The sequence below is a fragment of the Sturnira hondurensis genome, unplaced genomic scaffold (assembly GCF_014824575.4).
Source record: "Sturnira hondurensis isolate 20B ecotype Veracruz unplaced genomic scaffold, ASM1482457v3 Scaffold0007217, whole genome shotgun sequence".
NCBI classification, from domain to species: Eukaryota; Metazoa; Chordata; class Mammalia; order Chiroptera; family Phyllostomidae; genus Sturnira; species Sturnira hondurensis.
In genome coordinates this window covers 1,731,623-1,755,079 of record NW_028079848.1, presented here as the reverse complement: position 1 = coordinate 1,755,079, position 23,457 = coordinate 1,731,623, and the positions used below count along the sequence as shown (strand labels likewise).

Here is a 23,457-nt window from a genome sequence, read left to right as displayed (position 1 = left end):
GCTGGCTCCCGGATATCTCACACGCCTGCCGGTAAGAGGCCTCAGTCCCCGGACACCTGAGCCCCCAAGGCTGCCGGGTTGTGGCCCTGCCACGGCGGCGGGCTTGCCCCGGACTAGAACCCACGGTGAATGAGAAAGCGCTGGCCAGAAGTCTGTGCCTTTTGTGACCTAGCCTCTCAAGTCCCTGTTGTCACGTCTGCTTCATTCCTAGAATAATAGAGCCACATTCAAGGCACGGGCCACATTCAAGAGGGGAAATTAGGCCCCGCCTCCGTCAAAGAGGAATATCCCCCGAAGTGTGAAAATGTCTTAAGACCGCCATACCGCAATCCACTACTTTTAGCATCTTGCCATTCCGCTTGATATTCGCTCTGCTCGCCCCGCACCCCCATATATACACACGCATTACTGCCAAGGCATTTGAAGGGGAGCTGGGGCTTCACCTCCCTTCGCTCCTTAAGACTCGGGGGAAAGGAAACTCTTGCGTAACACAGCCGTTACCAGAATCAAAACTGAAACCCCGTCAAACCTCAATCTGCACATGTCTTTCTAGCACCCGCCCCGCTTAGACCGATCTTTAATCAGCGCGGCCAAACGCGAAGTGGGCTACAAAGCGTGCGGGGAGGGCGCACATTTTTGGTGGCCGGGGTCGGGAAGAGCGGTCGGGGCCGCGGGAAACGCGCGCTCGGAGGCCCGGAGGCTGTTTCGGAAGCCCGGGTTTATCTTCACGATCACGGCGGCTCCCCTCGGTTCCCTTAGCTTAGAACACAGCTGGGGCGCGCGCCGCCATCCCAGTGCCACCGTTCGTCAGCGGGTGACTTCCAGAAACTCACGGCCCTCCCCCTGCGAAGGGGACTCTAACGCTTCCCGCCGCGCAGGGCCGATCGAGGACCGAGCGAGCGGGTGATCTGGGGGCACAGGGAACCGGGCCCCGGAGACCAGCATCCAGCTCCGCGGCCGAGGGGCGGGGCCCGGCGTCTCGGGGCGGGGCCGGGCGGCGTCACGTGGGGGGCGGTGTCACGGGGCGTGGCCGGGCTGCTCGTCGCCGATCGCACGATGTGACGCGCCGCCCGAGGCAGGCCGGGCCCTGAAGATGGCGGCGGGCATCCCGAGCGGCTCGGCCCGGCAGTAGTGGCGGGACGGCACTCGCCGCTGGAGCCGGCCGCCCCGGGAGTGGCTGCTGCAGCGCCAGGACTCGAGGATGGTAAAATGACCCAGGGGAAGAAGAAGAAACGGGCCGCGAACCGCAGTATCATGCTGGCCAAGAAGATCATCATTAAGGACGGAGGCACGGTGAGCGGGGTGCCGCGCCGGGAGCATCCCTCGGGCCCCACCCGACCCCCTTCTGCCCCCGCGCCGCCGCCGTGAGTGCCCGCCGCCCCACCGGTCCGCCGTCTTGGGTCCCCGGGCCCAGGCTCCGTGGGCTCTCCTCCCCGGCCTGGCCTGCGGCCTCCGGGGCCGGAGCTCCTGCAGGAGCCGCCGGCCTCGCCCGCACCTGCTGCCCTCGCCTCCGGTGGTCCCCGGGGCCTGGGCCCGGGGCCACGTGCGCCACCGCCGGGATGCAGTGCCCGCCGGGCCCCGCGAGCCGTGGCCGCGCAGTCGTGGGGCCTGGGGCAGCGTCTGCCGGTCTGTCCATACGCTGCTTCCCCGGGCACCGGGCGCGGCCACAGCGCTGGGCCCGTAGGGCGCCTGCTCCCGACTTCCGGCGGCTCGGGGGCAGCGTCCGCATCTGGCTGCCCCAGACCCGCGAACTCCGGCGGAGGTGGGCTCTCCCTTCCCGTCTACACGTCGGAGCCGTGGCGGAGGACACCGGGCCTAGAATGAAACAGCCGTCACCCAGTCTTTTGAAAATCACCTCGCGTGTTTTAACCTAAAAAAAAAAAAAGCTAACTGGGATTGATCATGCCCCGAGGAGCAGAAGACGACGCTCGGAAGGGAAGACAGATGGAGGGCAAGAAAAAGTTTTGCTTTTTAGAAACAGTTGTCATCACAGTAAACTTGAAACTGCGCTGTAGTTAACCAGTAGGGGACGTAGGATTTTTAATTGAAAGTAGTTCGCCTAGACATTTTGATGCTGTAACGGCTCCATTGCTACACTTTCCGGTCTTGCTTGCATTCTTTGCCGTCCTGTTCCAAAACAGAACGGAAAGGTGAAATAAGAGGCCCTCCTTCTTGGGAAGTGAGCAGAAATGGAGCTTTGTACTCACTACTTGTTTGTATTTCGTTGGATCCCTGACCAGCTGCTAGCACAGTGCTGAATGTGGGAGTTGATCACCACGGAGGAATTGCCAAGTTCATTTGAAATAAGTAACTTTTTTTTGACATTTCAGAATATGGCCCAGTCAATACGCTAAAATTTAGAAAGCTTGGGACATACAAAACAACTTCAGAATGTACTTTTAGCTGTCAAGTTTCTTAGATGTCATAGCTTTGATGTTTGGTGAAAGAGAAACTTTGTGGTCCAAGTCCTAAGATCTTTTGGTTGTACTTGATTAATTAAGCATCACTCTGATCAAATCAGATGTGGATATTCCTGGCTCTTTTTTGAGCCAGGTGGTGAAGCTGCCATGTGGAGAGAGAACTACCATTGGATGCCTTTGTCAACCACGGGGACTTGCTATTTCAAATTCTTAATGAAACCCACCAATAGAAGCAATGCAGGATTGTATTTTATAAAAGCAAGTGATACCTAAGATCAGTGTTCTCTGTAGAAGGTCAGAGTGAAGCTGCAATCAAGGAATGCACCTGCCTTCTCCTTGCCAAGTTCAGTTCTGTGTCCTGTCTTTGGAGTTTTGATTCACCTAACAGGTGCTTTCGTTGCAAATACTGTGAGGTTTGAGATGATTTTTTATCTTGTTATTTATCAAAGTTACAGTGAATTCACAGCTTGCTTTTGGACACAAAATACATGTTTCTACCAGCTGTGTTTTTAAGAGGGAACAGACAGTAAAGGAGAACTTTCCAGATGGCTGTGGGTGTGAGGATGTTACCTCTGTCCTCTCAGCCCACATAGGTCGCACTTCCCACCCCGAGAGCGCTGGACACCCTTTAGAATTGGGGCTTGATTTGAGCTTTGAATCCTGCAGGGCCTATAGTGGGGGATTAACGTGGTGAAATCAGTGACAAAAAATGTGGGTGCTGTCGCATCCCTAGATGGTTTTTATTGTAGTTTTAGTTATTCCTTTGTATAAGCGGGCTATTTATATTCCGTGTGTCAGGGTCATCTTTTGCAGGGTCTGTATTTTAATCCACTCTAGCTTTAAGTGAGAAAAAGCATAACTTCAGAAGTAACANCCTGCAGGGCCTATAGTGGGGGATTAACGTGGTGAAATCAGTGACAAAAAATGTGGGTGCTGTCGCATCCCTAGATGGTTTTTATTGTAGTTTTAGTTATTCCTTTGTATAAGCGGGCTATTTATATTCCGTGTGTCAAGGTCATCTTTTGCAGGGTCTGTATTTTAATCCACTCTAGCTTTAAGTGAGAAAAAGCATAACTTCAGAAGTAACACTTTCATTAAGTCATAGACCTGATTTTAAAACTGCACTCTCTACTTAGAAAGGGGTCAGAATACCACCGTTATGGGCATTTTCGTAGAAAGGAAAGTTGCCATTTGATCCTGCTCTGTGCTTTCTGTGTGTGTGTTGTGCCAGTGGGCGGGTTCATTCTGTGTCACAAGTCACGGGTTTGAGGTACAGGGTCATGCGGGGCAGGCTCTGCCCTGTGGCTCCCATCCCTGGCCAGCGGTGCTGAGCATCTCCCCCCCCCGCCCATCGCTCTTTGACTAGTGTTGAGCAGTGTTACTCACATTATTCTGCTCCGTCTTCTGCTAATGACGTCTTTGTAAGCCTGATCAGCCAGTTTTAGTGTTTATCAGCAGCACTTGTAATGATTTGTCAGAAGGAACAGTCTCATTACAGTCTTTAACAGTGGAGAGAAGTGGACCCTTCCGAGTGAGCCAGGTTCTGGAGGTGGATTCCACAGAGGCGTGCGGTTCTGCAGGCGTCGGGGGCTCTGCGCTTGGGTGTACTCGCCCTGAACTTGTCTGTACAACTTTCTGTGATTTCCGTGGTTCTAGGCAGATTCCCAAAGGGTCCACGCTTCCAGAGGTGGAAGAAAAGTCGTTCAATTTGAGAACAAGATAACTCACTACAGAATAATTCCACAGGTTAAATTTAGTAAATATTGAATCCTCTCTTCTGTACCATTTCACTGCTGAAAGGACATTGACTTGAATTTGTTTTTTGAAGTATCCATATGCAGAAGTAACAGTTGTTAGTTAACTTCTGGACGTATGTGACATGTCGATATATCCCTTATTCAGTGTGGCCCGTTTGGGACAGACAGAGTAAAAGATGCATGCTGATATTTAGAATACTTCCATGGCTTGAGGGGGGTGCTTTTTAATTGCTTAAATGTTTTAAATCTATTTTCAATATTATATTCGTTTTGGGTGTGCGACATAGAGATTAGACATTCACATACCTTGCGACGTGCTCCCCATCGTAAGTCCAGTACCCATCCGGCACCGTACTTGGTTATGACAGTGGTACTGACTGTGTTCTTCGTGCCGCACCTTACGTCCCCGTGACTGTTCTTGTCACTGGCAGTTTGTACTTCTTTCCCCCTCACCTTGTTTACCCACCCCCCCAGCCCTCCTCCCATCTGGCAACCATCTGTTTTCTGTATCTATGAGTCTGCTTCCGTTTTCTTTGTTTTGTTTTTTGTTATATTTCGCAAATAAGCAAGATCACATGATATTTGTCTCTCCCCATCCTCACTTAGCATGATACTCTGTATTGGGTCTGTCCATATTGTCGCAAGTGCCAAGATTTCACCCTTCTTTATGGCTGTGTGTGTGGGGGTGCGTTTGTCTGTTCATGGGCACTGAGGTTGCTTCCATATCTGGGCTGTTGTGATAATGATGCAGCGAACACAGGGGCACAGATACCTTTTTCAAATGAGTGCTTTAGATAGTTGCCCACCAGTGGAACTGTTGGTCATATGGCGGCTTTGGTTTTAAGGCTTGGGGGACCCTCCTCCATTTTTCATAGTGGTACCAGCCTGCATTCCCAACAGCGGGAGGGCCCCCTTTCTCCACATCCTCACCAGCACTGGTGGGTGGTTGGTTTGTCGATGACGGCGTTCTGACCTGTGTTAGGTGTTGTGGTTTTAATTTGCATTCCTCATGTCTGTTCATGGGCCTGTTGGCCTCCTGTGTGTCTTCTTTGGAGAAGTGTCTGTCTGGGTCCTCCGTCCACCTTTTAATCAGTCATATTGTCTTTTGTATGTGTTCCCTCGTGTCAGTTCCTTGTATATTTTGGGTAGTAGCCCCTTATTGGACATATGTCACTGGTGACTATCTCTTCCCATTTGGTAGGCTGTCCTCAAGTTGTGCACATGGCTTTTGAAGTGCAAACGAGTTTCAGTTTGATGTGGTTCCCCGTTTCTTGTTAGATTATTGTTATAATCTAACAATTAGAACCAGGTTGTGTATAGAGGCTAAGAGCCAAAGAGTTGTATCTATATTATCAAAACCAGAATTTTCCTTACGACTTTTTAAAGTTTGTCTTTTCATATGATTCTTATTCTTTTGTGAATACAATTGTGGGGCTGTGTCTGGACAAATTGAAAAATGTACAGTTTTCACATGTGAAATGGTAAAGTGACTAAAGATTAGACAGGCAACAGGGCATAAGGTACTTTGTGGAAAGTACCTGGAAACCGTAAAATCAAGCACAGCGAAATAAGCCCCGAGAGACGCGGCATCAGATCCCTGGCATTTCCAAGCCTGCGCACTGCTAACTGCTCTGCACTCTGTTTTCCAGCCTCAAGGAGTAGGCTCTCCTAGCGTGTACCACGCGGTCATCGTCATCTTCCTGGAGTTCTTTGCGTGGGGTTTACTGACGGCACCCACGTTGGTGGTAAGTAACCCTTACCTCACGTATCATTGCTTTATCTGTGTGCACCGTTTCCAGGGAGAGATGCCTGGGGAATATGCCCGGAAGTAAGGAACGTAACTTTCTCGTCTCCGTGAGTGATCACCCACCGAGACGGTCAGCCTCTCCTTCGCTCTCACTCCCTGGGAGGGCCTGGTGCTGTGCAGGTGGCCCTGCCCCAGGTGACCGCTTAGGGGAGACAGGGTCTGCGGCCCGAGTCACTCAGCAGGATTATTCTGAGATTCATTCCCATAGTTGGATTTTCCAAAGAGAAATTTCCTTTACTTTAAGCCAAGACCGGTAACCCGGTCCCTTCAGAGGCCTAGGCTGTCTCCCCCAAACCTGGCCAGGTGCGGGGCCCGGGGAAGGCCTCCCAGCCGGACCGTGCGCGTCGGAGCTGCAGGCACGGGCCCTCCGTCGGCGGGTGTAGGCCCGAGAGGAGGAGGGGGCAGCATTGTAGGTGCGATGAGGGTGCAGGGACAGTTGACCAAATCCCCCAAAAAAGAACCACGAAGAAATATACTCCCTTATATTTTCCTGAGCTCGTTCATTGTTATACAAAAAAGCTTTTTCAAAAAGGCTTTTAACTAAATTCAGTGGTCACGTAAGTAGACTGAAGTAGTGCGAGAAAGTTACGTTCCCTATTCCTTGGCATATGTCCGCAGGGCTGCACCATCCTCACTGTGTCCACACGTGTGCGGGTCTCCCGGGTGCCCAGGAGGTGTGGTGCGGGCACCGCCAGAACGGGGTGGGGAGGAAGCGAGCATCGCAGAGCGTGAGGCTCACGCTGGCCGAGGTGGGGGCCGGGTCCCTGAGTAATGACAGTGCACTTGGAAGAAGGCCAGCTCGGGGTTTGGACTGGGATTCTTTCAGCTCCTGTCCCTGGAATGGGTCGTCAGTTTTACATGAATGGATTTTCAAAATAAGTGAAAGTGGGCTTTTAAAATGGATCTTTTTTTTAGTTTAATAATTTCTGAGGGGAATCTTTGCACATGAATTTACCCATGTCCTGCCCTCACTGGTTCGGAACTTCATCACATGATGTGGGCTCATTGTGACATTTGCAGTTTCATTATATGGTGATGAGCTGATGTCACGGGCTCCGAGCTGAGGTCCAGCATCCCAGTCAGGTGGGGGGGGCGTTGCCCTGTGGTCGGAACTTGAGCTTTGTCGCGCTGCACAGCCCGTGGACATTTAGGTGGTCTCGGGCCCACACAGCCCTAGGCCCTTGAACACGAGGTCACATCTAGTCCTCAGAAGCACCTTGGAGGGGCGGGGGTGCAAGACTCTCCACGTCTGGAGCACAGGAAGGGTCGGGGAGCCAGGCGACTCCGGCCGGGGCCCTGGGTTGCGGCAGCCTGGCCCCCAGCCCTGCCGAGATTAAAACCCTGGCCACGGTCAGCGAGCCCTCGGGAAAGCTGCTGTGGTGTCCCCACGAGTGGCCGTCAGGACTGGAAGTGTGGACAGCCATTTTTTAAATTTGCTTTCGGTTTCTATTTTTTAAGTATGTCAAATTTTTGTCTAACTTTAGTAATACATTCCCCCCTAACAGGACAAAGGGAAACCGTCTTCTTTAAGGACAAGAAGGAATTCAGTCATTTACACACAAAGGCTTGTTGAGACATTTTTCTGCAGCACCGGAGTGTGTTCTAAATGATTTTTATTAAAAATGGATATTACCTCGGCTTTTCTTAACTTTTTTTTTTTAACTTTTCAAAATACTGACTTGAGCCCTGGCAGCTGCCTTGGTTGGTTGTAGCATCAAAAGGTCACAGGTTCAAGTCCCGGTCAGGGCACGTCCGAGGCAGCCGGTCGATGTGTCTTTCTAACATCGATATTTCGCTCTCTCCCTCCCTCTCTAAAGTCAGTAAACATACTCTCAGGTTAAGGATTAAAACAATTTTAAACACTGAATTGAATTCTGATCAGGAAAATGAAATGTGCTGATTTGGGGGGAGTTAATAAAAAAATTTCTTTTTCCCAGTGTGACTACATTTCTTTGACTCATTGCTGGGACCTTATTGCCAATGATTTGATCTTTAGTGAGATCCGTGCCCCCCCCCTGCCCCCGACTCCTGCCCCCAGTTGTAACAGTTACTCTTCATTCTCATTTCCCCCTGACACCTGACTCTTTAAATGGTGCAGTGATGAGTTGTTACTTGGGAGAGTTGTCTCTAATGTTAACACATTAGAGTCGTAATTCTTCATCTTTTTCCATTTTTACTTTATCGCATTTTTTAACTCAAGCATCTTCTCAGGAAAAGTTTAATATTAGTGAGTGTTGACCCCAGGGTTTTCTTCTAGTTCTTTTACATGTTTTCGGTTATCGCTGTTTCTCAGGTCTACATTTCCCTTGGTGATCGGGGGATACTGGGGTGGGGGTGGGGGAGGAGACCTCAGCAAAACGAGGAGTGAGTGGCAGAGCTGAGGCGGGACCTGCGTGCTGGGCTCCTCTGCAGTTCTCTGGCTCTTGTGCGTGGGGACAGCGGGCGTTGTGGACTGTCACTGAGGAAAATGGTGCAAGGGAACGCCTGGATAACTCGGTGTGTGTGCCTCTGTCTCCCTCTGTAACACATGACACCCAACAGTTAGCGACCCGGGCACACCTGCGGTCAGCCTGAGATGATACCGAAGCGAGGACGCCAGAGTCCCGTTGCGCCACCAGGGGCACAGGGAGGGCTGGATGAGGCCTCTGGGCCCAGGGCGGGCCTTCCGGCTCCTTGGCAGCTGGACCTGAGCTTTGTCAGTGTTAGAATTTTAACCGGGGGTGAATGACGGGAATACCTGGGGAGTTTTTCAAAATACCTAGGCCTTCTGCCCATCTTGCTGAGGCCAGACACATGTAGTTTTACATTATTGTATGTTACTAATGAAGGACTAATGTTTTAGGCTTTTTGCTTATAGATTTTAGTTGTTGACCTTGTTGACAGCCTTTTTTTTTTTAAGATTTTGAGAGGGGAAGAGAGGGAGAGAAACATCAATGTGTGGTTGCCTCTTATGTGCCCCCAACTAGGGACCTGGCCCACAACCAGGCAAGTGCCCTGACTGGGAATTGAACTGGCGACCCTTTGGTTCTCAGGCCAGCACTCGGTCCACTGAGCCACACCAGCTCTGGAGCATGTTGGCAGTCTTATTTTCAACCCCAGTGTTGGGGTGTGGGGGGAGGTGGACTCCGGGGTAGCACTTCGATCTGGCTCTGGAAGCTTGTCAGCCTTCAGATCATCTATTTTTGTTTTGCGTCCGTTGGAGCAGACGACAAGCAGCACCTGCTACAGAGTCACAGCTCGGGCTCTCACTGAAAGGGGGACGGGGATGGGGACATGATGCGCTTCCTTTGTGTGCCGAGTGCCTCTTACCACCCTTCACCCCCCAGATGCACAGTTTCAGTCTCGAACTTTAAATCATAAGGACATTTCCTGAAGTAATTCACTGAACAGATACCCCATCTTAAGACACACACTGCGTCTTGGGTTTGGGATCTGTGGCAGCCTGGGTTTTCGAAGTGAGTGTGAAGTTGGCTTCTGTTTGTCACTTCGTGTGGTCGCTGTGGACTCACAGGGGCCCACGGCTTGCAGGCCGAGCAGGGGCGCTGCCCTGGGGGTGGAGGTCTGCCCACGAGGAGACCTCAGTCCGCTGCAGAGAAGGGTTTTATACCGAGAAACACGGTGAAGACGGGAGGCCTGACACTTTGAGAGGTTAGTGCTGCACGGTGTTCGGTCAGCAGTTGTGGGTTTGATTAAACGACACACTAGGTAAAGACAGTCGTGACAGTAGGTCTCAGGCTCCAGAACACAAGGCAGGGACTTCCCCTCCCGGCCGCCCTCCGGGTCCAGAAGCACCAGGCGGGGTCGGTGGTCCAGGCGGCCCTGGTCCCGGCCGCGCTTCCCTCTGGGGGTGGCTTCCCAGCCTTCCCGCACCGTCAGTCCCCAGACGGGACTTCAGGGACTGCTTGGTTCACTCTCGGCATTTTCCTTAAGTTCTTAAGACTCATCTCTAACTGTCTTATTTTTACACATGTGTGAACTGTTGTGAAATTTCGAGTGACCAGCAGACACAGAGTGACTGGGAGGGGCGCACGCTAGCCCTGGAGAAGTTTCCCCGCCAGACCCCTCGGCACAGCTCTCCTCCTGAGCAGGTGCCCTCCCCGAGGTGCCACCCTGCTGTCCCTCCATGGGAGACACCTTTGGGTGGGGCGGGGGCGGAGCTGCCATGTCTGTGACACGGTAGTGCCATCCACGGGGTGGGGGGGGGCTGTAACGTCGCAGATGCCCCCCTTCTTGCCACCAGGTTGCTTCTCTCCAGTTGCCTTGTAAACCAGCGGCTTCCCAGGGGTTCGCCACCCCCAGTGACCGTACTGACGCCCTGTGGTTTGACAGCAGGCCGTGGGGCATTTTCCTAGGTGGGGATTTCCCCCCTTACTTTATGGAATCTTTCTAGATCCACTTTACGGCAGTTAATACAATAGTTCCCTGTTATTTCCCCAGTATGCTGTCTGGGATAGTAACCTGCGCCTGCCTGTAAACCTGTCCCCTCAGTCGGGCACCCATGGGACGCATAGGGCGTAGGGTGAATGAGCGTGGACTGCGGACCCGACTTCCTGTGCTCACTTTCAGTTTTGCCACTTCCCGTGGAACCCTGGCATTGGAGGGTTGTGCAGGTCAGCTTTCCCACCGTGCACTGTGCAGAGGGAAAGGGGACGATGCGCATGACGTGCCCGCGTCAGCGCCTGGGGACCCGGGAAACGCCCGTGCGTGGTGCTGGTGTGGGCGTTGGCAACGTGCTCTGTCACGCACAGCTGGAAGTGCATGTGAACTGAAATCAGATTGAATTGTGTCATGAGGGCGTGTTTTAAAATGGAAGTGCAGACGTCGTACCGAGACTAAAACGTGGCATATTTTTGTTTTGTTTTATCCTTAGGTCTTACATGAAACCTTCCCCAAACACACATTTCTGATGAACGGCCTCATTCAAGGAGTAAAGGTAGGAGCAGTTGCACATGCACATCCACACACGTGTGTGCACACACACCCAGACACGTAGTGTCCTGGCGTTACGTAGATTTAGTTCATTCCTGGGGGATTATTTAAGTCTTTTAACTAACTGGGTTTTAAATATGAGTTGACTCAGTGTGGCCAACTATGTGTAACAGTAAATCACATCATGTCAGATTTGCTTTGTGTATTTACGTGTCAAAAGATACAACTAGACGACGAAACAGAAATCACCCAGAACTGTCAGAAAATCGAACTGTGTGGAAGTCTGACAACCAAGGACTTAAAGAAGTCACACTTGTCCAGACGGGGAGAGGGCGGTCCTGAACCCAGGTGTGGGTGAAAATCAGGAGGGAGACCTCAGGACCCCAGTCCAGACGACCCTGCCCAGAGTCCCAGCACCAGGAGGATAAGCCCCCATAACTTCTGGCTGTAAAAACCTCTGTGTGTGTGTGTGTGTGTGTGTGTGCGCGCGGGCGGTGGGGCCAGCACGGAAGAAACTGCAGAAATCTCAAGAGACTCCTTTTAAAGGGCCCACAGTGGACTTAGGATATGCAGATTCAGCCCCTCTGGGGTTCAGCGCCATGGCAACACCTGGAAGGGCAGCAGTGGCGAACAGGGAAAGTGGAGCGTGAGTGCTGGGGGACAGCTTCCTCCTGGGCAAGACTCCCGGCAGCGGCACCGTCCCTCTGAGGGCCCTCCCCCAGCAGAGCGGTGACAGGGCTGCCCCGCCCCGAGATGTCCCGAGGCTCCACCCACACCACTGCACAGGTGTGCTTTTCTACAGTCACCAGTCAAAGCAGCTCTACCAAATACACAGAAACAAACACACGGAGGCTGTCAAAACGACACAAAGAAATACGGCCCAAATGAAAGAACAGAACACAACCCCAGAAAAAGAACTAAGTGAAATGGAGATAAGCGATCTGTCAAATGCACAGATAAAACACTGGTTATCAGGATGTTCCAGGAATTCCCTGGGCATTCCAACAGCATAAAATAGACCCAGGCAGAATGAAGGTTGCATTAAGTGAAACAAAGGAAAAGTCCACAGGGAACCAGCAGTGGAGAGGATGAAGCTGAGAATCAAATCAATGAGTTGGAACAAAAGGAAAAAGCATTCAATCAGAACAGCAAGAAGAAAAAAGAATTCAAAAAGTCAAGGACAGGCTTAGGAACATCTGAGACTTCTTTAAATGTAACCACACCCAAATCATAGGGGTGCCAGAAAAAGAGGAAGAGCAAGAAATTGAAAACTTATTTGAAAAAACAATGAAAGAAAACTTCCCTAATCTGGTGAAGGAAATAGACATACAAGTCCAGGAAGCACAGAGAATCCCAAACAAGGTTGCCTCAAAGGGCCCACCCCAGGACCCTTCATGATTAAAATACCGAAGGTTAAAGATAAAGAGAGAATCTTAAAAGCAGCAAGAGAAACAGTTACCTGCAGGGGAGTCTCATAAGACTGTCAGCTGATTTCTCAAAAGAAGCTTCGCAGGCAAGAAGGGACTGGCAAGAAGCATTCGAAGTGATGAAAAGCAAGGACCTACAGTGTAGGTTACTCTGCAGCAGAGCTACCATTTAGCATCGAAAGGCAGATAAAGTGCTTCCCAGACAAGGGAGTTCACCAACCACCAAACCAGTGTTACGTGAAATGCCAAAGGGACTATAGAAGAAAAAGAAGATCAAAATAATGAACATTAAAATGCCAACAAATTCACAACTATCAACAATTAAACCCGAATAACAAACTAAGCAAACAACTAGAACAGGAATAGAGTCACAGAAATGGAGCTCACGTGGAGGGTTATCAGCTGGGAGGGGGAGGAGGGAGAATGGGGGAAAGGTACAGGGAATAAGAAGCACAAATTGGTAGGAACAAAATAGACAGGGGGAGGTTAAGAATAACATGGGAAATGGGGAAACCAAAGAACTTATGCGCATGACCCGTGGACATGAACTAAAGCAGGGGAATGCTCGAAAGAATGGGAGTACCAGGTGGAGGAGGGTAAAGGGGAAAAAATTGGGAGAACACTAATAGCATAATCAATAAAAAAATTTTTAAAGAAACACACCAAAATGCTATTTTTGGTTTCTCTGGAGACAGATAATGTGTAAGTTTTGCTTACTTATTCCCTGATCTGGCTTGCAAATTTTCTACTGTATGTTGGTTTTATTCACATGACATTTTCATAATGACTATTGACCTTTATCCTTCTGGAAAAATGTAAATTGGAAAGAACTATTTTTAAAACATAGAAGTATAAAACTTGATCAGTATGGAAAAGTCCTGATTATCCTGCATGTTTTTTACTCTTACCTTCATTTGACTAACAAATTTGATCAACAGATTAATAGGCTGTGACTCTGAAAACAGTGAGCACGACGCTCTCTCGAGTTGCTCACGTGGAGTGACTGCGAGGTCGTGGGAGCGTTCCGTGTTTGCAGCCAGACCCTGCATGCGGAGGGTTCTCGACAGTGCTGGGCCGTTCCCGTTACATGTGGGCGAGCAGTGAGCGCTTTACCCAAGGCTGGATGGCGTTCTCACTGTAGAAGTGAACCTGTTTCGAGTTCTTGGCTTGGCAAAATGAGTTACCTTTGGCCTGTCAGCGGACATAGTATACATTTTGTTTCCTTACTTTTTTAGGGTTTGTTGTCATTCCTCAGCGCCCCGCTTATTGGTGCTCTCTCTGATGTTTGGGGCCGAAAGTCCTTCTTGCTGCTAACCGTGTTCTTCACGTGTGCCCCCATCCCTCTGATGAAGATCAGCCCGTGGTGAGTGCGGCCGGGGCGCAGCCACACAACACTGCGTCACTGCATCGTCCCGTTCTTCTCAACGCTCCCTCACTCTGCACTCTGGGCCACCCTGTCTGTGCAGGTTTTAGTTGTATTCTTTCCGCTGGTTCTTGTCGCAGGTAGGAGGCCCTCAGGTGGAGGAGCCGGTGGTAGCTCACCAGGGCTCTCGCCTCGCTGCTGCCGTGTGCGGGGACCACTGGCAGGCCCGCCTCTGGACAGAGCCCCGATTTGAGAACGTGTTAGGGACTGCATAGGATTGCCAGCTTATTTTTGTTGTTGTTACATACAGTGTTAAAAACACAGTTTATCATCACTATCTGTATTAATTAGGAATAGATTGTATTATAGATCAGTAAAGCCCCAAATGATAGCTGCTTAAAGTCAAGGAACCCGCCTTTTCCCGGCCACATGAGAGAAGTCTGGACTCGATGGGTGCAGAGCCGGTGTGGCACCTCCGGGACCCAGATCTCCTCTCTGCCTGGCTGTCATCCACTGTCCCCTCACTGTCCAGGGGGCTGCCGAGCTCCAGCTCCTGTGTCACACAGCAGGCCGGCCTGGCTACCAGGGCATGCTGCCTTCCTGCCCCACCCCAGACGTCTGCTGGCGTCTGGTCTCAGGCCTGTGTTGTGCGCGGTTGCCCGGGGCTGGGCTCTCTGCCCCTGGTGAGGTCAGGACGTCCGCCGAGGGGGAAGGAAGCAAGTGCCCCCAGGGGTGATTCTCCCTTGTATCAGAGCCCAGTTTGGTTGTGTGTGGATTCTTTGACTAGTGTTGGATTCCACTGTCATCCGTTAATTTCACGTCTTAGGAGGGCTCTGCTTCCAGGGTGTGTCCAGAAAAGCCAAGGGCCTGCACAGGGCGGGGGCCTCCTCAGCCCTGCAGACCAAGCCCCTGCCCCATGCCGATGGCTGGGGAGTGCCCGCCGTGGGCCTGGGGGAGGGACGAGGACTTGCTGTGGAAAGCAGTGTGTGGGGAAATCAGTAAGCAGTGAAGTCCTGGTGGAATGATATTTTGAAAGCCCACATGATCACATGGTATTTTAAAATCTAAACATCAGCGTTACACTAGACACTTCTGTTTGCAGCCACATATTTTGGAATCATAGAGCTTTTTAAAATGTCTTTGTTCGCTCTTCATTCCTGAGTTTATTTGTGACCTGTGCTATACAGGTTGTTTCTATGTGAACACTGAGTTACTTGTTTTGCTAACATATGAAAAGCTCAAGATAATTTATGGAAATAACATCTGGTTTCTATGAATAGGCCCAAGGCAACCAGAGAGTAACTTGTGGCTCAGCGTGACTTACTGAGTCTGTCATCCTGTGATAGTCCTGTGGGAGGGTCAGGGCGGGGTCACAACACACTTTGTCGCCCAGTTAAGTCGACACCACAAAGCCACTTAAAAATTCAGCAGTTTGGTTCCAGGGTGACCTGAGCACGTAACCAATTTGTACCCATTCCTGTGCAGTGGCTGAGTGGCTGTAAGGGGCCCTCCGACCCTGCGTGTTCTGGGCAGCCGTGGCTGCTGGTCCTAAGAACAGTGCAGGCGCCCCAGGGAGCGGCTGGCTGGACCGGGCGGAGTGGCTGTTCTCACCGCTTCTGGTCCCTTATCCTCCCACCCAGGTGGTACTTCGCCGTTATCTCCGTCTCCGGCGTGTTCGCTGTGACCTTCTCCGTGGTGTTCGCCTATGTAGCAGACATAACGCAGGAGCACGAGCGGAGCATGGCCTACGGTCAGGTCTGTGCGCCCCCGCCAGCCCCTGCACGGGGGCCTGCTCTCCTGCTCTGCACGCGGCTCCCAGCAAGGTCTCCCCTGGGCTGCCGGGAGCACTGTCTCTTAGACCCCTTCCACGGAGCACTTCGGGCAGGCGGGCCCTTCCCCCCTCCAGCCAGGGTTCTGTTTGGTTTTCTAATCTCTCTCACCCACAACTTTGTCAGTCGAATTTATTTCAACAAACAGATCCGAGAAGGTTCAGAGCCTCTATATTGGAGGCTGCTATGCAGTTTTTAGTTAAGAATCAGATNAGGCGCCCCAGGGAGCGGCTGGCTGGACCGGGCGGAGTGGCTGTTCTCACCGCTTCTGGTCCCTTATCCTCCCACCCAGGTGGTACTTCGCCGTTATCTCCGTCTCCGGCGTGTTCGCTGTGACCTTCTCCGTGGTGTTCGCCTATGTAGCAGACATAACGCAGGAGCACGAGCGGAGCATGGCCTACGGTCAGGTCTGTGCGCCCCCGCCAGCCCCTGCACGGGGGCCTGCTCTCCTGCTCTGCACGCGGCTCCCAGCAAGGTCTCCCCTGGGCTGCCGTGAGCACTGTCTCTTAGACCCCTTCCACGGAGCACTTCGGGCAGGCGGGCCCTTCCCCCCTCCAGCCAGGGTTCTGTTTGGTTTTCTAATCTCTCTCACCCACGACTTTGTCAGTCGAATTTATTTCAACAAACATCCGAGAAGGTTCAGAGCCTCTATATTGGAGGCTGCTATGCAGTTTTTAGTTAAGAATCAGATCAGTTTCCCTTCCCCGAGAAGAAGAGCGTTTAAAGCACAGCAGAGGTAGGCACACGGGGGTTGCAGCATCCTGAGTCGTCTTGCCTTTGACTTTGACTTGCTCCAGGTTTCAGCCACGTTTGCTGCCAGCTTGGTGATCAGCCCTGCCATCGGCGCGTACCTGGGCCGGGTGTACGGGGACAGCCTGGTGGTGGTCCTGGCCACGGCCATTGCCCTGCTGGACATCTGCTTCATCCTCGTTGCTGTGCCCGAGTCGCTGCCCGAGAAGATGAGACCGGCGTCCTGGGGGGCACCCATCTCCTGGGAGCAGGCTGACCCCTTCGCGGTACGTCCATAGGGTCTCTGAGGCAGGAAGAGGGGCCCATGGTCCAGTGCAGCGGCAGGAATGTTTTCTTGTGGGTGTTTCTTTGGAGAGAGAAGTTGATGACTTTGACATGGTTTTGAGAATTGTTTGGGGAGGATGAATGAATGTGACGCAGGAGAGGCATCTAGGGTCTCTGGACGCTGGCAAGGGGGTCTGCACAGCCCGACAGCGGTCCCCTGTTCCGACGGAGCCCTGACGCCAGCCCCTCTCCCGTCTAGTCCCTGAAAAAGGTGGGCCAGGACTCCGTCGTGCTGCTCATCTGCATCACGGTGTTCCTCTCCTACCTCCCGGAGGCGGGCCAGTACTCCAGCTTCTTCCTGTACCTCAGACAGGTGAGCCCCGCCGGGGTCGGCCGTCCTGCCATCGCTCGCGGGGTGACAAAAACACTCACGCTGAGGGAGCTGTGGTAGCAGAGGCCTGTCGAAGTGAAGGCCGTTCTGCACACGCAGCTCGCTGGCCTCGGCTGCGGTGCACCGTGGCTGCCGGCCCCTCAGAGAGGGCTCTGGCACAGGGCGCTCGGGAGGGCAGCCGCCGGGCGGGGGGCTTTCATTTGTCTCTTCCCCTTGGCACTCAGTTCGTGGCCAAGGTCATAAATTCATTGGTTATAAATGAGGAGTGGGGGGGGGGGTTATGGTATTTGCTATGTTTCTTTATTTATTGATGTAAGTTTTTTGGAAACCTTCTAGATAATGAAATTTTCACCAGAGAGCGTTGCTGCGTTTATAGCAGTTCTCGGCATTCTGTCCATCATTGCGCAGGTGAGTCCCTTCAGTGGGCGGGACGGACGTGGCACCGAGGGCTGGCCCTGGCCGTCCAGATGGGGCCTTGGCGGAGTCACCATTGTGGGGATCTCTGGTGACTTGGTTCAGAAACTTGGACTTGGACAGGTAGCTGGCATTGATTGGACTTGGGGCAGACAGGTGTCAGTCACTGCGGGACGCGTAGATCAGAAGGCCGTCGATGGGTGTCGCCAGGGTAGAACCTGTAGAAAGTGAGACCTTTTGTATCAGTTCTTCTTTTGACTCATTCATTCAATAAATGCTGACCGCCTGCCACGGGGCAGCTGCTGAGGGGATAGCCGTGAGCTTAACCAAGTCCCTGCTGTGCTAGAGTCTACATTTTTGGTGGATAAGGTGATTATTGTGCATTAATTTAAACATATCCGGGACAGTGAGAACTATAAAGAAAAGGCCCAGGGGACATAAAAAGCAACAGGGTGTCGGTGTCCCTGGGAGGGTTGGGAAGGTGTTGCTGACACAAGGTAACCATGGTGACCGTGGAGCTGCAGCTCGGAGGAGGGAGCCAGGGAATCGGAGGGCTGAGCCTCCGCAGCAGCCGGGGGAATGGGAATGAAGCTCCCGGGAGACTGGGGAGGCTGCCTGGCTGCCCCTTGGCCGGAGGTGGGGCCAGAACGGGGAAGCCAGGGAGAAGGATGCCCGGAAATCCGGCAGGGTCGGTCTTGCAGGGCGGTCAGACTCCCAGGCAGAACAGGAAGCCTGGGGAGGGCTTCCAGCGGAGGCGTGTGTGGCGGTGTTTGCCGGGAGAGCCCCCAGCTGGCGGTGGCTGTTCGAGGAAGAATGTGGGTTTTCTCAGGAGACGTCGCTTCCTAGCCTGCCAGCGACCTCTCTGCTGCAGGAAGTCCCCACCCAAGGATCAGAACTTCTTTCTGGGGAAAGGCCCCACCCACACCCGGCCACGTGGCTTTGCCTCTGCCAACCAGTCACTTTTCCCGGCCGGGGTCAAGTCTGCAGGCTCCCGCTTTCTGTTAAAAAGTGGAAGGGAAAGTCCTTAATGGGAGCTCAGTGTGACCTAGGCAGGTTGCTCCACCTCTCAGTGGGGCTCCCTCTGCACATCCTGTTGTTTGTGAATTTTCGGTAGATTTAGTGAGAAACTTTAAATTCTGTAGCGTGCCTCCTCCACAGTCGCACCCATGGGACACGGTGTTGAGCGTTAGTGCTGAGTCTGACTGCAGGTTTACCTTGGCCGTCCTGGGCCGGAAGGCACTGCATTTAAGTGCTCATTCTTGGCGACCCAAAAAAGACACTGCCTTGTTGCCTATGTCACTCAAGGAAAATACGCAGGCAGTGAGAACAGCCGCTTGTGTCGAGCTGACTTTGAACCCTGTGAGGGAGCCAGGCTGGTCAGGATGTGTCATCTCCCAGACGTTGCTGAGATTAGATTTGCCGCCGCTTGTTCTGGATGAAAGGACGGGCCGACAGGCACTGCTGACAGTGGAATGATCAGGAGCTGTGAGCTCGGAGGTTCCATTTCAGTCTGAAGGGACTGTGTTCAGGCAGTAACATCAGACTGTGCAGGGGACGAGCTGAAGGTGCTCAGCAGGTGGCACCTGGCCCACGGGACACAGGTGAACCACAGTCCTTGAGAGCTCAGGAGCTGGAGAGTGTCCTGCAGGGGAGAGCCCAGCCGCAGGGCCCTGGGTATGGGGAGCGAGCGGCCACATCCGGCCACCCTGGGGCGTTTGGGGCAGAAGCACAGCCCAAGGACTGCTGGGCCTGGTGGAAAATAGTATTTGAGATGTAAAAGTACATTTTAAAAGAGAAAATTAGTTGGTGTTCAAAAACAGGTGAGTAGGAGCATGCAGTCTGCATGTGTTGATCATGGCATCTTCATGTCATCGTGAACATCATGAAATGTTGAGAACCATGAATACAGAGCCCCGAAGGCAGGTCATTCAGTATACTTGTTTGTGGGGAGGACACAGTTGAAAATGATTGTGCCATTGACCTTGAGCCTGTGCCGTGCCTTGCTCAGCTTGTGGGGTGAAGGGGGGAGGTCTGAGGTGAGCAGCCTGCAGGGCAGGGCCAGTTTTCCCAAAGGCCCTGGTCGAGGCTGAACACTGGGCCCCTCCCACATCCTGCTTGTCAAAGCGAGTGACTGTTTGCAGAGCGTCAGGGGGCTGGCAGCAGACGAACTTGGGTAAAGGACACATGGGCCGTTGGACTGGGCGCATTTTCTGCAGTGGGGGAGGAACGGGGACCTGTAGCCTGTTGAGTGACAGGGCCATGCCAGTCCCTCGTGAGAACCCTCGGGCGTCCTGCTGTGACTGCCGGTCTAGGCACTCTGCCTCAGCAGAAATGTCAGGGACACGGCTCACCTTCCTTTTTGAGCTTCCTGCTTCTCTGACCTGGAGCCCTGGTCTCAGATGCACTCATTTTGGCTGAAAAGCCAAAATGTAGCAAAACATAATGATCCTTTTATTACAGGTTGAAGGAAATCACCAAATAGCTTTTCTTTTGTTTTAAAAAGTTACTGTATTCTGACGAACCATTTTGGTCTTTTTTTTTCCAGACCATAGTCTTGAGTTTACTTATGAGATCAATTGGAAACAAGAACACCATTTTATTGGGTCTGGGATTTCAGATACTGCAGCTGGCATGGTACGGCTTCGGTTCAGAACCTTGGTAGGTGTGATTGTTTTAATTTTCTTAATCATTTTGGTGTTTGCCTCTCCTGTCATTTTTTTTCACTCTGGGGTATAACTGACAGTTTCTGTAGTTACTTCACTCTTTGCTGTGCTTTTTCTCTCTAACTATACAATACAAACCTCTCCCCTGTGTGTTCAAATACTCTAGAGTGGCCCGACAGGTGGCATTTTATAGCTGAATCACGAGTTGGGTTTTTGAACAAGACTGTTGAGCCCCTGACCCCGAGTTGAGTGTTCAATGCCTCCATCAACCTGTCATCGGAAGAAAGCACCCAGTCCCATAGCTACAGGGCCCTGAAAGTTCCTGCTTTTGCCTTTTTGGTTTTTCTGGCTGGAAGGATCATCACCCACGTAGCCTCAAAGTATGCGAGCACGTACGGGGCGGGGGCGGTCTCCTGCTGAGGCCAGGCCACCCCTGCCAGTCTGGCTCCCGAGGGTGGGCGGGAGGTGCGAGGCCAGGCTGTGCTCGGCGCCATCTGCCTGCGCCCGGCACCTGCAGGACCGAGCCCACTCTGTACCGACGTCCCACACACCTGCACATGTCCTCCGTCCACACTCGGTGTGTTCTGAAGGGCATTGTTTTCCAGTCCAGCTTTTAGGAGGAGTTGCTCACAGTTTATCTAAACATTGTTTTAAACATCAGATCAGGAGCATCCAAAATTTCGATCAGATCGGTGGTATCTCCACACTGCATCTGAAGACAGTGGGCTCGTTGTGGGAAGTTTCTGATTTCACCTATTTAGAAACGTTTAATGGTGTTTATTCGTATTATACATCGTTCTCCACATAGGGGGGGCCACCCTTCCAGGACCCATTAGTGTGGTTCCCCGGCCCCCGGAGCTCACATGGGGCTGCTGGGGGCTGACGTCTGGGCTTCGCTGCTCTGCCCACAGGATGATGTGGGCCGCAGGGGCCGTGGCCGCCATGTCCAGCATCACCTTCCCAGCCGTCAGTGCACTCGTCTCGCGGACTGCTGATGCTGACCAGCAAGGTGAGTCCGTGGGACTTGTGACGGCTGTGCAGGCACAGAACCCCGCAGTCCCGGTCCTCTCCTCAGGTGCACTCTCCTCGGGTGCAGACAGCTGTGCCTCTGACGCGGGGCCACGCCACACCCACTGACCACTTAGGGGTGCCCTGATGCACCCGACACCTGGGGCCATGCTCAGCCCTTGTCCGAACACAATTGGCAAACATTTCTGTCAGCTTAGGCTTTGTGGTGGGAACATTCAGTTCTTGAAATGGTACCAGTTCTTTGGGGAAAAATCTAGTCGTGAAAAAGTGGTGTTCTACAAGAGTGCCAGCGGCCACTGGGTTGATGGAAGTGGAGGCGGGCGCGCTGCCTTTTTGATTTGAGCACATGCCCGGGGCGAGCGGGGAACGCTCTGCGTCTGACTGCGAGGCCTGGCTGCGCCCCGTCTCGGGGGCTCCCAGCTCACTTGCAGCTGGGGAACTTGCACGGGGCACCCAGAGCTCCTGCCCACCCGGCGGAGGGCCCAGCTCCACAGGCTCCACCCGAGTTCCTGCCACACTTCACAGAGCTGGCGGCCTCCACAGTATCGGTCGTTGCTAGCGTGTAACAAGAGCTTTGGTTTCCGACTGCCGGTGCGGCTCCCAGGGCAGGACACGTGCGGCCGTGTGCTGAGTGGTCCTCTCTCCCAACCACTCAGGTGTTGTCCAGGGCATGATAACGGGAATCCGAGGTCTGTGCAACGGTCTGGGCCCAGCTCTGTATGGCTTCATCTTCTACATATTCCACGTGGAGCTGAAAGAGCTGCCAATGACGGGGACGGACGTGGGCACGAACACCAGCCCACAGCACCACTTCGAGCAGGTGGGCCATCGTCACGTGGTGCAGAGTGCGTGCATCTGGCTGCTCGCAAAAGCCACCATGTGACATTATTTTAGATGGACTGGTCCCCTTAAAAACCAAAGCTGAACCAGCTGTGCGTCCCTTTCCCCTTGGGAATGAGGGGTGGTTGCAGCGTTCCCGCTGTGGCCCCGGGGGGGGGGGGGGCAAAGGCAGCAGCCAGCTGGCTGAGGCCTTCTACGTGGGGGAGGCGGGCGGGTGTTGCGACACTTCCCTCATCACAACTGAGAAGTATCAACAGCAGACAGTTTCCCTGTTTACTGAGCAGAACTGCACGCCAGTCTCCTGAGCTGCGGTAGGGCTGGTTTTAAATCAATGCGGGCGTGTCTGGGCGGTCCGCAGGACAACTGGCTGTGCAAGTTTGGGCTGCAGCAACGGTCTGGGTCTGGGTTCTTCTCGTCGCAGCATGACCTGTGGGCAGTGACTCCGCTGTAGTTAACACACTGCCATGTGCTACTCAGTCTTACTCTTCTCTGTCCCGCCTTCCTCTTGAACAAATTAAGTGAAGGCTCCTAGAATGTGTTCAGATTTGTGCTGCAGGTGACAATACTTTTGCATAGGATATTTGGCTATTGCCCCCAGAATTTTCTAGAGACTGTGATAGTACCCCTTTACTCCTGAAAAGGGAATGCTTTTCTAGCTATGGCTTTAATGCCATAACTAAACAATTATGGTTTATAATTCACAGCAAGGAGATATCACCAAAAGAAAAGCATGTCTTATGAGCAAAGACATTTTCACAAGAACGCTAACTGCTTTTCTGTCTTCCCTAGAACTCCATCATCCCTGGCCCCCCCTTCCTCTTCGGAGCCTGCTCGGTGCTACTGGCCCTGCTGGTGGCCTTGTTCATCCCGGAACACACCAACCTGAGCCTGCGCCCCGGTGGCTGGAGGAAGCACTGTGGCGGGCACAGCCACCCTCATAGCACGCAGGCACCAGGAGAGGCCAAAGAACCCTTGCTCCAGGACACGAACGTGTGACATCGTCACCAGGGAGGCCCCCAACCCGCACCAGGGCTGAGTTGGCACCTGTGGCCCCGACGGACATTCCACTTCCACCCCCGACGGACTGTCAGGGTGTCTCAACAAACGTGTCTGCATGGGCTCCGTGGGGACTCGAGAAAGACCCGGACAGTTTTCCAAAGATGTTACAGTTTTTTTGAAAAGGAAGCTTTTGTTTATTAGAACCAATTTCTTGCCACTAAGCTGTTTGTCTTATTATGTACACCCTTTAATTAAAAACTCCGTGTGTAACTTCTTATGTGCTAGCAGTGTCTCCGCTGCCGCTGAGCTTACCTGCGCGGACTTGCAGCAGAGTGGGAAGCACGGCTGCAGACTGTGGTTTTTAACCTTGTAAAGCCCGGAGTCGGATTTCATTATTGCAAAATCTTGGGTCAAATAATTCAAAGCCTTAATGCAGATGCACTAAAGAAATGGTAAATTGTTTGCATTAAAAAAAAAAAAACCCTCAAGAAAACTGTACTAAATCTGAATCATGTTTCCAACTTGTTTGCAGTAATTTTATTTTAAACAGGACTCACTACTGGTTTTTAAGAAAG

At 52.6% G+C, this 23,457-nt stretch overlaps 1 protein-coding gene across 2 annotated transcripts; it reads left to right on the top strand.

Moving 5' to 3' along the window:
- The first annotated feature begins 1,050 nt into the window (after window positions 1-1,050).
- On the top strand, window positions 1,051-23,436 carry SLC71A1 (solute carrier family 71 member 1). Of its 2 annotated transcripts, none has more exons than XM_037051331.1 (12): window positions 1,051-1,293; window positions 5,827-5,922; window positions 10,855-10,917; window positions 13,576-13,703; window positions 15,344-15,458; window positions 16,330-16,548; window positions 16,806-16,919; window positions 17,274-17,345; window positions 19,897-20,009; window positions 20,926-21,023; window positions 21,700-21,863; window positions 22,673-23,436. In XM_037051331.1, the coding sequence occupies exons 1-12, from the start codon at window positions 1,210-1,212 to the stop codon at window positions 22,877-22,879; spliced, it is 1,473 nt and encodes a 490-aa protein (XP_036907226.1). In that variant the 5' UTR covers window positions 1,051-1,209; the 3' UTR covers window positions 22,880-23,436. The 2 variants fall into 2 exon arrangements, with proteins under 2 accessions (XP_036907226.1, XP_036907227.1); XM_037051332.1 differs by lacking the exon at window positions 1,051-1,293 and adding an exon at window positions 1,393-2,307.
- Window positions 23,437-23,457: the final 21 nt, after the last annotated feature.